Source organism: Scaptodrosophila lebanonensis, unplaced genomic scaffold (assembly GCF_003285725.1).
Source record: "Scaptodrosophila lebanonensis strain 11010-0011.00,11010-0021.00 unplaced genomic scaffold, SlebRS2 tig00001412-arrow-pilon, whole genome shotgun sequence".
Taxonomy (NCBI): Eukaryota; Metazoa; Arthropoda; class Insecta; order Diptera; family Drosophilidae; genus Scaptodrosophila; species Scaptodrosophila lebanonensis.
In genome coordinates this window covers 4,579,036-4,593,817 of record NW_022060739.1, presented here as the reverse complement: position 1 = coordinate 4,593,817, position 14,782 = coordinate 4,579,036, and the positions used below count along the sequence as shown (strand labels likewise).

The following is a 14,782-nucleotide window of genomic DNA, read 5'->3' as shown; positions in this document are numbered from 1 at the left end:
ATTTCAATATTTTTAGCTTAGCGCTAAAACAAAGACGCTTTTCAAATCTGTTTCTTAGTGAGTTATTTGAGGCTAATTGCATTTCTTTCCAAACAAAGAACCAACCGACTTTTATTCAGATCGAGTTGAATACTCAAATGAATATGCTCGACCTGAAATCAGAAAATTCTATGAAAAGAATGAAGAAAGAAACTTAAAGCAACACAAACCAACATACACACAAGTGCGAATTGGACAACATGGCGGCGCGCAACATGTGGCACAACAGATAAGACCAACAACAATAAGAACATCAACAATATAGTATGCATATGCATGAGAGAGGAAGGGAGTGGCGCTCAAGCGTAAAAAGAAGAGCAGGAGAGGGAGTGCAAGAAAAAGATGGCAAGTCGAAGCCTCAGCCTGGCTGGCCCTTCGTCAGCTTGTTTGTTTTCCAAGTGGTTGCATCGTAGCTGCCGCTATTGTTGTTGCTACTGCTGTTGCTGCTTCTGCTGTTGTTGTTGTTTATTAGCAACATTCAGCAGCAACACCCATTTAATTAGAGGCTTCTTCGCACAGCTGCTGTCGCTTTACTCAGCAGAATTTGCCGCAAGAAGAATTATGGCAGGCGGCCATTTTGATGATGAGTCGCGCTTAATGCGCTCAACTACTTGGCTTGCCCCTTGGCTGCATTTTGTTGCCCCTGGAGCCCCGTGGCTGTTTCTTTTTTGTTTTTGATTTTTATTATTTTCCTGCTCTGGTAGGAGGAGCCGAAAAACTTTCTATTTGCGCCGCATTTGAAAACTCAATTTAGTGTTTTATTATTTTTAGTTGTTTTTTCTTTCGGCCACATGCTAAACACTTCCCAGGCACTTAGCTAGTTGCAGGCTGCCCGTTGCATGTGGCATGTGGCATGGGTGAATGTGTAACTCCCAAAAAGCTTATTAGCAGCTCTCGCCATGGCAAGTGGTGCAGGTGGTTGGCTGCACTGCACTGCACACGACATGCTTGCACCGCCAACGTCCAAGTGCATGATTTATGCGCCCCAATGCCAAAGCCACGCCATCGGCCAACCGCCGACAACGCCGACGCCGACGTCGATGTCGACCACGACAGTCGGCGCGACTATTAGAAAGGTCGTTTGTCGCAAACGTGACACTCGCGGCCATGGCTGGCAACACCAACAAAAAAGTACAAAATATACTCTTGCCAGTGAAAAGATCTCATTCACGCTCCTACTCCTGCCCCTGCCCCTGCCCACTACCTGTCCCTGTACTCCGGCACCCCTGCCATTTAATTGTTTTGTCAAAATCGTTGGGGTCGTGTTTCCTGCAGACGACTTAATTAGGTTTTTGGTCAACGGGGGAAAAAAAACTGCACAGGTAAGCTGAGCTCAGCGACTGCTAATGCGCTGCCACGCCCCTTGCAGACACCGCTAGCTGCTGTCCAAATGACCCACTCACGCACACAACCACACTCAAACTCACACACACACACAGATACAGTGCATATGCGTTATAGAAAACAGGCCGTGGTTGAAGGGCTGACTTCAGTTAGAATGTTTTTCCCAACTATATAAACTTTGCATTTCACTTGAAAGCAAATGCAACGATGCGTATCCTTGGTGTTCCTCGTGTTTCGATGGATTTGTCTGGTTTGAGAGCATTCGTTACGAACTTTTAAGACCATTCAAGTGATCTGGCAATGAATGTGTAAGGTTTATGGGAAAATATTGGTAGAACATCCCTTCAAAGATTTGTCAGAAGTTGATATTCTTTATGTCTGCAGGAATCAAAAAAATCACCAAGAATAATGACGGATATTCAGGCTATGGAGTGTGCTCTAATCAATTCAGTACAATATGGGACCATAAATAACAAAATTTCAATATTTTGTACAAATTTTGTTTATGAATTAACTAAACGCTAAGATAGCCGCAAGTAAGCCGTTTATTATTTGTTTTGTAGCTGAAGTATGTTTATTTTGAAAACTAATTGATTTTTTTGAGAAAAATTAGAATATAATTATATTATAATAAATTAGAATATATATATGACTGACATCTGGATGTCAACTTGCAGCCCAATAGTGTGCAACAAAACAGCGGTTTTAAAAGAAATCGACATAAAAAGGGACCAAACTTTGATCACTATACAGCCTTTTTAGTTAATTGTCCCCGGCTTTTGGTAAAATGGTGTCAAACTTGTATGAGTTACAAAAATAATAATAATGTAAAGCTTATTTGTTACAATAAAATACTCAAATTATTCGCCCTATTCAGTAACAATAGACACAATGCACAATAGATTGATTATTATAAGGTTTTTGTTTTTTGAAGTGCTTGTTTTTTTTTCTTTTTCAAGTTATATGAAACCTAATTTTTTTTTAATGTTTATTTATGCCAGTTAAATATATCTGTTTATAATACTATAATGAACCCAACCCTAGTAAATATATACATATTGGTTCTTACTCTACTAGTCCCTAAAGGTCACTCTAGAATTTACTTGTATTTAAAGTAATATACATTTCGTTTTTCGAAGACCTATGGTAATATTACAAACTTATAAAGTAGTTGAAAAAAAATATTTATATTAAACCTAATTCATCATACAAGAAGTATTACCAAAACAGAACGTGACATTTAGATGAAAGAGGGACAAGCAAATGCAAAAAACTGATTGATGTTTAAGGTGACGTCTGAAGAAAACAAAAAGAAAATGTAATTTAAAACAGAACATCAGCTGTTGATGGACACCTTAAAGAACTTATTTTGATTGTTGTTATAAAATCACTAAAAAACCCGAACTCTTTAAATATGTGAAACCTTCTTAGATTTAAATAATTATCTTAACTTAATGAACTTTAATTATAATCGAAATTTAAGAATTTTACAACTCCAGCTTAAGATCTTCAGAAATTGTACAACCAGTACAGTTGCTTCAAAAACTTATAAGCAACGATCTAGTATTTCTAGTTAGTTGCATATTAGTCCTGAAGTTCCGGGAAATTCGAAAATCTGACAATATTTGCAGTTCAATCAGTAGTTTCTTTCAACATATTGGAACGTTCAGTTTAACGTTCGTTCACTGTATTTGACGCATATTGCGCCGAAAAGTCGCACTCAAATTAATGGCTCCGTATAAATTTACACTGTTACACATTTTTTGGTGCGCTGATGAATGCGCAACGCTGTCCAGCACAGTCATGAGAGTCAGAAGCGTCGCCGCATTCACAACACAATGGCCGGGGAGGCCTAATTCCCGGCTCCTACTTTTGCTGACAAATCGCTGGTCATTTTTTATGTGCGGGTTAATGCTGCGCCCCTTTTTGTGCCCCCTCCTCAAGCTCCCCACGGGACAGCTTCATTAGCCTGGCAATGGTTCCCCGGTTCTGGGAAGTCCGAATAGCGGCATTTACAGTTACAAAGCTCTGTAAGAGTTGAAAGACGCCCCCGCATTTACAAGAATTTTGGTGCCTCGGGTAATACACACATGGACAATTTTAATACAAAATATAAACATATAAAATGGTCATTATCTTAATACTAGCGCATAGTCTGGACAATACATTTGTTTCTTAATTATCTCTTCAATTTGAAGATTACTTTTTACGCTTATAGCTAGTTTTTAGCAGTACCGATGCCAAGCTCAAGTGGAGTTAATTATTTCTGGAGAATGAGATGTTTCAACCGAGGCAGCACTATCCCTATCTCGCCTTTCTTTCAGCTCTTGCTGATGGCGCATTGTTACCATTAAAAAGTCCAAGTAACCAGGATCCACAGTATCCTCTTCCTCCTCCTCCCCTTCTTCGGCAACACAAACATAGTCCGGGTTCTGCTGTTGTTGTTGTTGTAGGCTACAATTATAGTTCAGTAGATGTGTCTGTTGCCATTGCGTTAGTTTCTGGTAAGTATTAAACCACATCTGCGAGCTTGAAATTTGCGGCTGAGGCTCCAGCTGAGTGGCATGAACATTTTGTAACTGCTTCTGCTGCTTGCGTTTGCGACGCCTTCTGGCATTTTTGCTCGCTCTACGCGCTTCATTTGACATCCTTTAAATATATATACGATGTTATCACACAACTATTGGTATTTTCATAAACATAAATATTTATCGCTGTGAATGTTTATTTTTCTGAGGCTATGGCGAGACTGCCAACTTTGCTGAATTTGTTGCAGCAGTCAGCTGTGCGTGATAGCGTTGCCCCTCTGGCTGTGTTATGAGCAGCACGCAGCACTGTATGAGCTGTATGAGCCTAGATGGCGCTATCGTAAATTTAAAGAAAATAACATAAATTCATATTTAAAAGATATTTAAAGTTCCCTTTTTTTTCGTAATGACAACAATGTGTCTTAAAAGATTAAACCCATTTGTGATGTCTAAAAGGTAGATAAGAAGTGCTCTAGAATGCATAGGTAAGTACACATGTAAATGTGTGTGTGTTATACTGTTATACGAGATCATTTCAAAAAAAAGTTCAAATAAAAACAAATTATTGCTTACTTACAATTTGATTGCCAATCATATATAGTATTTACGTTATTATTTTTATACCCATATTTCTTTTTTTTTTTTTATTATATATATTTTATGATATATATTTCACCTTGTTACAGATTTGGTCTCCACTTTGATTTGTGTATTTGTAAAATGGACATATATTACGTTTGCCGGAGGTGAAAAACGTAACAAAGGGCATCCACATTTAAAACCATGGAAATAGAAACGGAACAAGAACGGAAAAGGACATCCACATCTGAACCAAGAAACACAAACAGGAGGCGATGGATATCCTTAATACAGACGAATAAAGATGGGCGACAGTGGGTACTCAAATATAATCAAGGACCTAATCGAAGATGTGACGTCGTATACATAGTATGTTTGCAACAGAGTTGCCACTTGAGCTGTGTCTGTGAGAGCTTAACTCACGCTAGGTGGCGTGCACGTACGCAAAATAGATGGAGCCAGTTGTCTTACGGTATATATGAAAAGCAACTGCAACGTATTATCAAATGAGATATGGGATGGATATTACATTCGTACGACAAAATATTAAATAAATAAATGAAAAAATAAAAGGTTTTTTATAGTTCAGCAGTAGTTTAATAGCACTATATGCGGTAAAAACAAAGTATAGCATTCGACTGTCAAGCTTATAACGTATAAGCCAAAATAGGCCCTGACGTGACGTTACAAAAAAGGAAGTGGGTTTCGACTTGAATTACAAAATGGCAAAACTCTGCGAATTAGGAATTTTTTCAATAGGCTTTAAATAAATATAAGTTTATTATTTGAGTTATATAATTAACAAATCTGTACTGTCTTTGTTCTTAAATTTGAATTATTGTCTGACGTGCCGTTACATAATATCCTTTGGAAAATTTGTAGTTAGAATTGTTTTAAAAGCATTATTTAAAGCAAGAAAGTTAGATAATGAGTTTTACCAATTTGAACGCACTTTTGCCGTTAAAATTTGAAAAATAATTCCAGCCAAAAGCTTTGCAATATAAAATCAGGAGCACAATCAGGAAAACTTCATGCAATGAACTTATATTTAAATAATTTTACTTCTATTTGATGATTCCACCTGCTTAAGCCGCAATTGAAAGTCAATTGAAAAAAATAAAAAAAAATACCATGCAATGAAATTATTTACAATCTGACGTGAAGTCAGACACTTTTGAAAGTCAAAATAAAGATAACTATTTGATTGATAAGCAAAGTTTACAATACAATTAGTTAACTTTATTAAGCTCTGCGTTAAAAAAATGTAACAAACTTAACTGTGTTGGAAGCATTTTACATTCAGGTAAATTTTAAGCGAACATAGTTCTCATCTGCATTTCTTAGTAGATAATTATATATCATAACTAATTGCTTTCAATTTATAAAAACAAGTGGAAATACTAAAGGGTACCCCGACTTTGAAATACTCGGTACCTAATGTGTATAAAATAATTATATAAGTTTAAAAAATGCTCAAAAAACTATAAGCCAACAAAATTTAAATAATTATAAAAGAATGTTTGATGAATTATACCTCTTTCGGCAGTTGAACTTACGTGAAGGGATACAGAGATAAGGCACTGCAGCAAAGCAGAGATTACATTTATTTCTTAAACTTTTTTAAAAATTGACATATCAGACAATTACTGGAATTGTCAAATTTCGCTTACAAAAAGTATGGGTGTTATGGTAATTCAGTAATAGCGGGGGAGAAACTAGTCCTTTCTTCGGCTTAGGAGGAGATTAGATTCCAAGTTTAGTTATTCTTGCTCTTATTTATTCCGAGATCCTTACATTCGTACAGACGGACGGACATACATATATCTGGATATATATCGACTCCTCTTGTCATCTTTATCAAGAAAACTAATTAATAATTAATTAAATAATAAAAAATAATTAATAATAATTACCTTGCACTTTGGATACAGGGAATTATTCTGTTAATTATTCAAATTAATCTTTCCGTGGCCCACAAAGGTGAAATTCCTACCCCAACCTGAATACGTTGGAACATGTAACCTCATATAGGTATTTGAATTTGGTTAATGCCATCCAATATATTCGCAATTCATATACAAACAGCATTAATCGAAAAAAAGTTCTGAGATTTTTCAGAAACGGGAGCATGGCTGATAGACTGAAGACAAAAAAAAACTTCGGCATTAGCCCGACAGCCTGACTGACTTCAATTTGCTGGTCGGCAAGCCAAAAGAAAATTAAATGCTATATGAGAAGACCAGAGTGCTGTGTTTTTCTTGTAAATTTAAATCCCGTGCTTATAATGTTCAGTTGCAGCGACAATGAAGCCAAAAGAGTTCTGGACCCGTGTGCCTTGGATTAGGGCGGATCAATTTGCTTGTGGTGCGAATGCAAATTGGCCAGCGGTACGATTTAAATGAGGCTCAGCACAAGCGGCCAAACAAAGGCGGAAGCGGGCGGAATGAGTGCATCCTGCTGTGAGCATTCCGGAACAAAATGAAACGGAGTGCTCCTTTTGCGGTTTCAGGCCTGTTCAGGTCAGTTGAGCGGTCCACTGGCCGGCATATAAAGCAAAATTAGGTTTACACCTACTTTTCCAATATGTTCATAAAACAATTTAGAGATTTACATGGGATCAACCCATACCACACTATATGGCACACACTTGCTAGTGTGTATGTGTGTGTGTGTGTGCGCGCGTGTGTTGTGCATGTCCTGTGGGTGTTTGTGTTTCGCATACTTGGCATAAGCATGGCAAATTGAAAAGGCGCGTGGTCGACTTGGCTGGCCATAAAAAGCGCAATTCTCACCCGCCCAGCGCAGCTTTTGGCACAAACACATACACGTACACACACACACACACATATATATACGTTATACATGAGATAGACTTGCATACATGGGAGCTGTGCAGATTTAGTGGGATTAGTTCACGGAACCAGTCGTCGAATAAGTTTGAAAAAACAGAATTCATTTTATAAAATAATTTATTTTGAAATCTTCCATCCATCACAGTATTTATAATTTTGTAATTCAAAATATTGGAAATGGAATTGTATTTCATTGCTAAGCAGAAGGTTATTGTAGAGTGTCTAAAAAATGTGGCAGACTGCATGTTATCTGTACATATATGATAAGCATGACGAGACGAATATAGACATGTAGATCTATCCATTCATCTCCAAAAACACTGAGAACTTGTAAGCCATTACAAGCAAGGACGCCAAAGTTGCTATGTAGACTTGTTTTATTCATCTGGAAAGGAAGTTTTTTAGAAGTCACAGTTATGTATACAGCTTCTTTATTTTAAATTAATTAATGCATTAATTATTTATTAAGATATTCAAAGAAAATTATTTACTTATTAGTTTTCTCACAAAATTGAACGCTTCATTTAAATCGCAAAAATCACAAAATCGTTATTACTACTAAATCCTTTTCTGTACATTTCGGCATAGCAACTAAATTTATTGATTGTTTAATGCCTCAACATAATCTAAAGTTTTATCATAATTAGTGAACTATGTATATCATAAATAGCTGCCATAAAACAATTCGTGCAACAAAGTTTTAGTTGAATGTTACTATTCATTTGTTTCCGGAATTTGTTTCAAGAATGAAGCTTTAATCAGAAAATTTACACTTCATCTTCATTTGCACCTTAAAAGAAATTCATTTGTTCCATTTCAGTTCTAATTGAGGTAACAACAATAAAAACAAAATCTCTCCTCGTACTGCTTTTTAACCGATTTCAAAAAAAGGAGGTTATTAAAAAAGAGTTTCAAAAACTGTAAAACTTGAAAAACTGTAAAATATAAATTAAAAATGAAATTTACACTTTCTTCATTCCTTAAGAGGGCGGCAGTTTTTTGTATGTTTCTTTAAACTCTGTTAAAGGGCTTCAATTGATTCCGGTTAAAATTTAGGAAACAGAAATGTTACACTCGAAACAGAATCTGTGCCTGTTCTTGAAAAACACAGACTCTTTGCAACTCCAAAGGCTTCTTTAATTTGAGAAATATAGAAATACAGAAATATTACAGCTGAGTTGCTTTTTAAACAAGGTATACGAAAACTGAAAAACTAAATAAAAAACGACAAAGAAAAACTGAATGAGAACTCACGCCCAAAAGTATGCTATTTTAATTTCAATTGTGTTCCATTCCATTGTTTGTTGAGCAATTATTAAAGAACTGGTAGAAACGTATCTGTAAGAATCGAAATGTTTTACTATCGGTGGAGTTACGGAAATGGATAGAAATAAGATCTTATCCGTTTCAAAAGGACGTTTATAGTATACTAGCGTATCCGTTGTTGTGTTTTTTAAACTTTTCGGTGTCACATTGTGAAAAAAATAAAACAAACTCGTATAGCGTACACACATAATGCATCTTTGTGCAAAATTTGCTGTATCTAGCTCTGATAGTCTCTGAGATCTGGGAGATCATACGGACGGACAGACAGATAGACATGGCAAAACTGAAAGTTGTGGCGAATTTTCTCCATAAGTAAATACAAGAGTTCACGGGAGCTGAAAAATGTAACAGGCAGAAGGAGGCGTGGCAGACCCCACAATGTATATATATTTTGCAGATAGATTTTACAAAATTGAACTAGATTCCAGAGCACTGGAGTCGATTCACATACATATGTGTGTGTTGTTTACTTTAGCCACTTGTCTCACCCTCTCCCTCCCTGCTGATGGTGATGGTGCGGATTGGAGTGTGTGGATTGGCGTGGAGTGGAGTGGCATTGTGAGTCTTTATAGTGTGTATGTGTGTGTGTGTGTGTGTGTGTGTTTGGTGAAAAGCTCTTCCATCGAAAATAAAGTAATATGCGCTGATAATATGAAAAACAACCCGCGGTTAGGATTTGCACGCACTTATTCCCTTTTAATGGTGCCTGAGCACAGAGAATTGAAATTCGACTGCTTGGCTATGGTTTTTGGCACTCACTTTTTTAATATACATACATACATACATATGCTTTGTATAATGCCCGAGTACTTTTATTTCCATATCTAGGCAGGCAGATAAACGGACCACTCCACATTCCTCAGCCATTAATGACAATTTGCATTCGTTTTGGCCACAAATAGATCTCAGCTCAAAGACACGCGTACATACTCACACACACACACACACCAACACTAACACACACCCATACACACACAGCTGAAGGATTATAGTTTTTGAAGCGGTAGGAGATTAAACAAAGCTGGCAGACTAACCTGCACAAGCTAGAAAGGGTAGAGAGGTAGGTGTAGGAGTAGGGGTAGGGGTAGAGATAGAGGTTCAAGTTAGTAACTCTCATTACTTTAAATGGATTTCAATTAAGTTGCAAATTGATCTCAAAACAATTGAGTCCCGTCGAGGCGTTTTGAGTGCCGTTTTGTGCTTTGACTACCAAAAGGCGCGCACAAAGGACGGCGGCTTAAGAGACGGGCCAGGGACAAAAGGGCTAAGCGCGAACCCGTCGACCTATTGCTTGTTGTTGTTGCTGTTGTTGTAGGCGGGCAACAACAATAACAAGAGCAACAGCAACAACAACAACAGCAGTTCCTTTCATTCATTTGTAAGGAGCAAACGATACCAAAAGCAGCTGGAAATATTCTCTGCTGCCTGCCAAAGCACTCGACGGCTCTGATGAGACGACCCCAAAACAAGGGCGATTCGAGCTCTGCAGCGCACAGTGGATAATACAGAAATTGTTTGTGTTAAAAATAATTAATTGTCAAGTGGTTAAAAAGTTATAAGCAAACAACCATCGTTCAAGCCATAGTTTTTCTTTTACTGCTTTAAAAAAATTTGTTTTAAACATTTTTAAAATCGCTTAATATTGAAGTTTAAATTGAAATGGAAACTAAAGAATTTAGAAAGAAATTGAAATCAAATTAAACTTGAATTTTAAATAAGAATAAAATCGAAAAAACCAACTAGAAAATTATTTAAACTACTCAAAACATTTTATGGAAATTTAAATAAAAGTTTCATGAAATGGGAAGTTAAATTTAATTGACAACTGCAATTATATTTAATATTAAGACGACAATATTAATTACAGCGGTGGATCAATCATCAATGAAATTGAACTTTGTTAGTAATAGTTTAAATTTCTGAAAAGCAACGCAACAGTGATTTAATTATTAATTTAAAGTATATCTGCATTTTATTTTTAATGTAAAAAAATCCAAGTTGAAATATAGCTAAAGCTTTAGGTAAAGTTTGTACCAAAAATTTAACAAGAAACTAAAATTTGTGTTGACCTCTGTTTGTAAAAATTGCCTTTAATATTCCTCCAAAGCGGTTAAAAACTGAGGATCGACCACAATTGCATATAATGGAATAATCGTATACGGTTATGGTCGAATACACTGGTTGTAACAAATAATAATTAATTTAAATATTGGCAATATCAAATATCTAGCAATAAATTGACTCATGACTATTTGTATGAAGGCTCGTAAATGGTTCAAGAATAAATCTTGTCGAATATATTTGTAATTTAGTTGTTTCTCTTTAATGATATGTTAATGGATAGATTAAATAAACCAATTAGATAGTTATAATTTTATCAACGCAGCTATATAAATCAAATATTGTCAATGGAAAAAATTAAGAAAGTGTTCTTCAATTATTTTTGCATTGCAAAAAATTATATTATCAAGTTAATTATACAAAAAATGAAAAAGAAAAATTAAATGAAAGAGAGAGAGAGAGAGAGAGAGAGAGAGCTCGTAACACAAAGATAACATAATTGCAAATAATAATGGAAATTGGGACTAATATAAGTATAATTATTTATATTTTAAGCTCATATTCAAGCGTACATTCATTTTAATATCATTCATAGTTAGTTTGATAATAATAAAAAATGTACAAAACAAAAAACAAAAATGTAATACAGAATGAAGTAGAATAAGCGTGCTTGTGGCTGCCAAAACTTTGTTAATCGAAAACTTGCATGTGTTGAGACCACTGTGCCGGCTCTGATTGTCAGTTTCGCCAACGCCGTCCAAGTGGCTGCCATCAAGTCAATGCTCGCTCGGCAGTAATGCAGTTGACAGGATAACGAGATTTTCAAGTGGCTGCTGCGCGTATAACTTCACACCCTCACCCCTTCGTCTTGGGGTGATGGAAATGAAGGCTGCATTTAATTTTTGGCCTTGCAATAAGTGGACAGCTATCACTACAAACACAAACACCACACACACATATATAGCTATATAGCTATATGCACATTTTTGTACCTACATACATAAATAGATATACATCAGCCAGTTCCTTTTGGTCTGCGCCTCAGCACTTAAGCACTTAAGTATTAAGGATTTTTCTCGCAATTAGTTGCAGGAAATTAAAAAAAAAAAAAATGGAAATGCAACTGCAACGCTTAAAAAAAGAAACATATAGTTTCCAAGGACTTAAGCACAGCCTCGGCCGAGGTGTGGCAACAAAAGGTGCACCAATCAAATGCGCATCAGCGATCACCACAGAAGTGCACTTTTGGCAATGGTGTGTGAGTAACAAAAAGAGCAGAGGGAGCACAATATAACAACTATGATTATGGCTATAGCCGACTACTACTTGTATGTAGGAGCATGTAATGCCTGGTCGAGCCCCGGCTCTGTTGCCTGTACACAGGGCTTATCCGGGCTGAGCCTTGTTCCGATTTGAACGGTCAATTGAAAACGACCAGAAAAACGATCATGTAAATAATGAAAATGAAAACCGAAGCGAACCGCGCTGCCTAGCATTTAAAAATGAAAAAACATTTCTGAAGAGAAAGCAAAGAACAGTGAGAATGCGTTCTTTGTTTTGCTTTTTATATCTGGCCAAGTAAACAGCAGCCGTACGAACAACAACAACTATAACAACTACAACAACATCAACAAGAAACAGCAGCAAAAGCGAATAGTGAGTAACAAGAAAAGGGCCCAAGCCATCGAACAACGAAAACAATTGGAAAAACAAACACAAGCCACACGCATTGGCAATGCCAACGACTGCCTTGAAGGCCCAACTCCAAGCCCCGATCCCGAGCCCATCTTTCGACCAGGCCTACTGGCTGTGACTGTTCCTCTGTTCGTTCCTTTCCGATTGCTGCCAACGCCTCTTGCAATCCTTTCTGCCTTGATTTTGATTCTTTGCCAGTGTTTGTTTACTTGTTTGCCAATTTGCGCCCAAAAAACTATTTGCCGCCGCTTTGTTCAAGGTGCCAGCGAGATTCGCTGTTGAGGTATCCTGTCAATACTATTCTGTGATTTGTAAAAAGTACTAAAGCAAACACATACCCACTAAGTTGGTAGTGGTTGAAAAAAAAGGGTGTATTTGTAGCAATATTCCTCTGATACAGCATGGGATTCAGTATAAAAGAAAACCTATCTAATGTGCTATTTCAGATGAAGGCAGAGTAATGACTATAGACATTTGTATCAACATTTGTACACAAAATCCGGAAATAATTCACCTTAGCTGTAAAGACTTCAAAACAACAAACAAAAATGCCCTCAAAGAATAGTACATATAATATTTTACATTTTTTATTTTAATAGTTTCGTCATAAAAAAAAACAAATTCATTGAAATTTACTCAATGTCTTCATTTCTTCTAAGACTCTTGGATCTTCTGTTGAATTTTGTAAATCTTCTCAATGTCTCATTTCTTAAAATAATAAAGCACTACCGATGGAATGGTATATTTTAAAAACTGAAGTGCTTTGCAAAACTATTAGAAGTATATACTTTTTTCCTGGTTTGCATGCATATAAAATATTTCATATACATACATATAACATAAGCAATAATCCAATAGCTTAATATGAAGCTTAATATCATTCGACAGACTAGTTTAGTGTTTAGATTAAATAACCTATCAATGAAATGAAAAATAAGTATATACATTTTTTGCTGCTAGAATTAGTAAGCAAATCCACATGCCAATAAACAATTAAAAACCCAAAACCATTTAAGTGCCCATTTATATTTAGCCCAGCTAAATATGTACTACTATTATATAGTATACATTAGATTTTTTTAAATGTGTAAGCGCTTCAATATTCATATAAAAATCTTGATTGTTTTCGAACATTCAAAACAGATGATTCGAACACTCAAAGTAGCGTATTTTGTACATTAAGGCCCAGTTTTCTTTAATGTACCAAAGTCAGGGCGTTATAAATTCTGATATATATGCAAGGGCGTAGGCAGAGGGGGGCCGTTGAAATATGTTTCCATATAAAGTTGACAACACGTTTATTATTATGACGCACTATTTCGCCTGGATATGCGTTGGATTTGTTGAAGTTTTTTCATTGATTATATGCATAAATTATTTTTTAAATGCATTATTGAATCAAATTTTAATTTTTTGGCCCCGCCTTTGGTAAAAGCTGGTTACGCCCTTGTATATATCTGTTAAAAATATATCTCATAAAAATGTGCATGGTTTTCTACATACCTTTGTTAATAATTCGTTTCACCTTTGCCGAAGTGTAATTACATATAAATTATGAGCTAACTAATTAATTGAGTTGAAGAATTTGCTGGTCCCAAACTCATGCTTTATTCACACAATTTTGTGAGTGTGTAGGCGTGTAGGTGTGTGTATGTATATCCTTACTTAGCTTGTGGTTGTCGTCTCTACCATTTGTCTGCCAGAAAAAAGGAAGCATTTTCGTTTCCATTGCCACTTGCAAATATTTGCAGCTCGTGTTGTTTAACCCCAACATCGACAACGTCATAACCCGCGGCAGGACAATTTAAATTTTTAATTACGCATCAAATCAACGGAAATTATGAATTATATGAATGGGCAAGTCATGTTGGTTAGTTGGTTGGTTAGTTGCTTTGGTCGCTCTCCTTATGCTATCCTTGCAGCATTAGCTCGATTATTTGTCCTTCTGCCTGTCTGGCATTGTTTGCGCAAATGGCAGCTGCTGCCTGGCTGCGTGGCTGTTTCTGTTTCTGATATTCCTGATCTGTGGATCAATGGATCGCTGCCCCTGCCCCTGCCCTGGTCGTGGCTGTTTCTCAAACAACGTTCACCATTTTGTTTGCTCTCACGCCCTGCTTCATTCACCATAGAGAGAGGCCACACGTTCGGTTTTATTGCACCTTTTGTTCGCTCTGCCTCTCTCGCTCTGGCCCTTGTTGTGGCTCTCGGCTGCTGCTCGCTCGTTCGCGTAATCGCTGCAATTTACACGCTTACTCACATATCTGCAGATTAACGTGATCCCGTTGCCGCCATGTCAGTTACAGTTGAGTCGCTTGTCGTTTGTAGAAAACAAGAGGAAGGGGAAGGGGGAGAGAACGA

The 14,782-nt window shown here is 36.5% G+C and overlaps 1 protein-coding gene across 1 annotated transcript; it reads right to left on the bottom strand.

The window, feature by feature from the left end:
• Positions 1 to 3,458: 3,458 nt before the first annotated feature.
• LOC115631817 lies at positions 3,459 to 4,106 on the bottom strand. The gene has a single exon (XM_030528654.1). The coding sequence runs from the start codon at positions 4,029 to 4,031 to the stop codon at positions 3,630 to 3,632; it is 402 nt and encodes a 133-aa protein (XP_030384514.1). The 5' UTR covers positions 4,032 to 4,106; the 3' UTR covers positions 3,459 to 3,629.
• Positions 4,107 to 14,782: the final 10,676 nt, after the last annotated feature.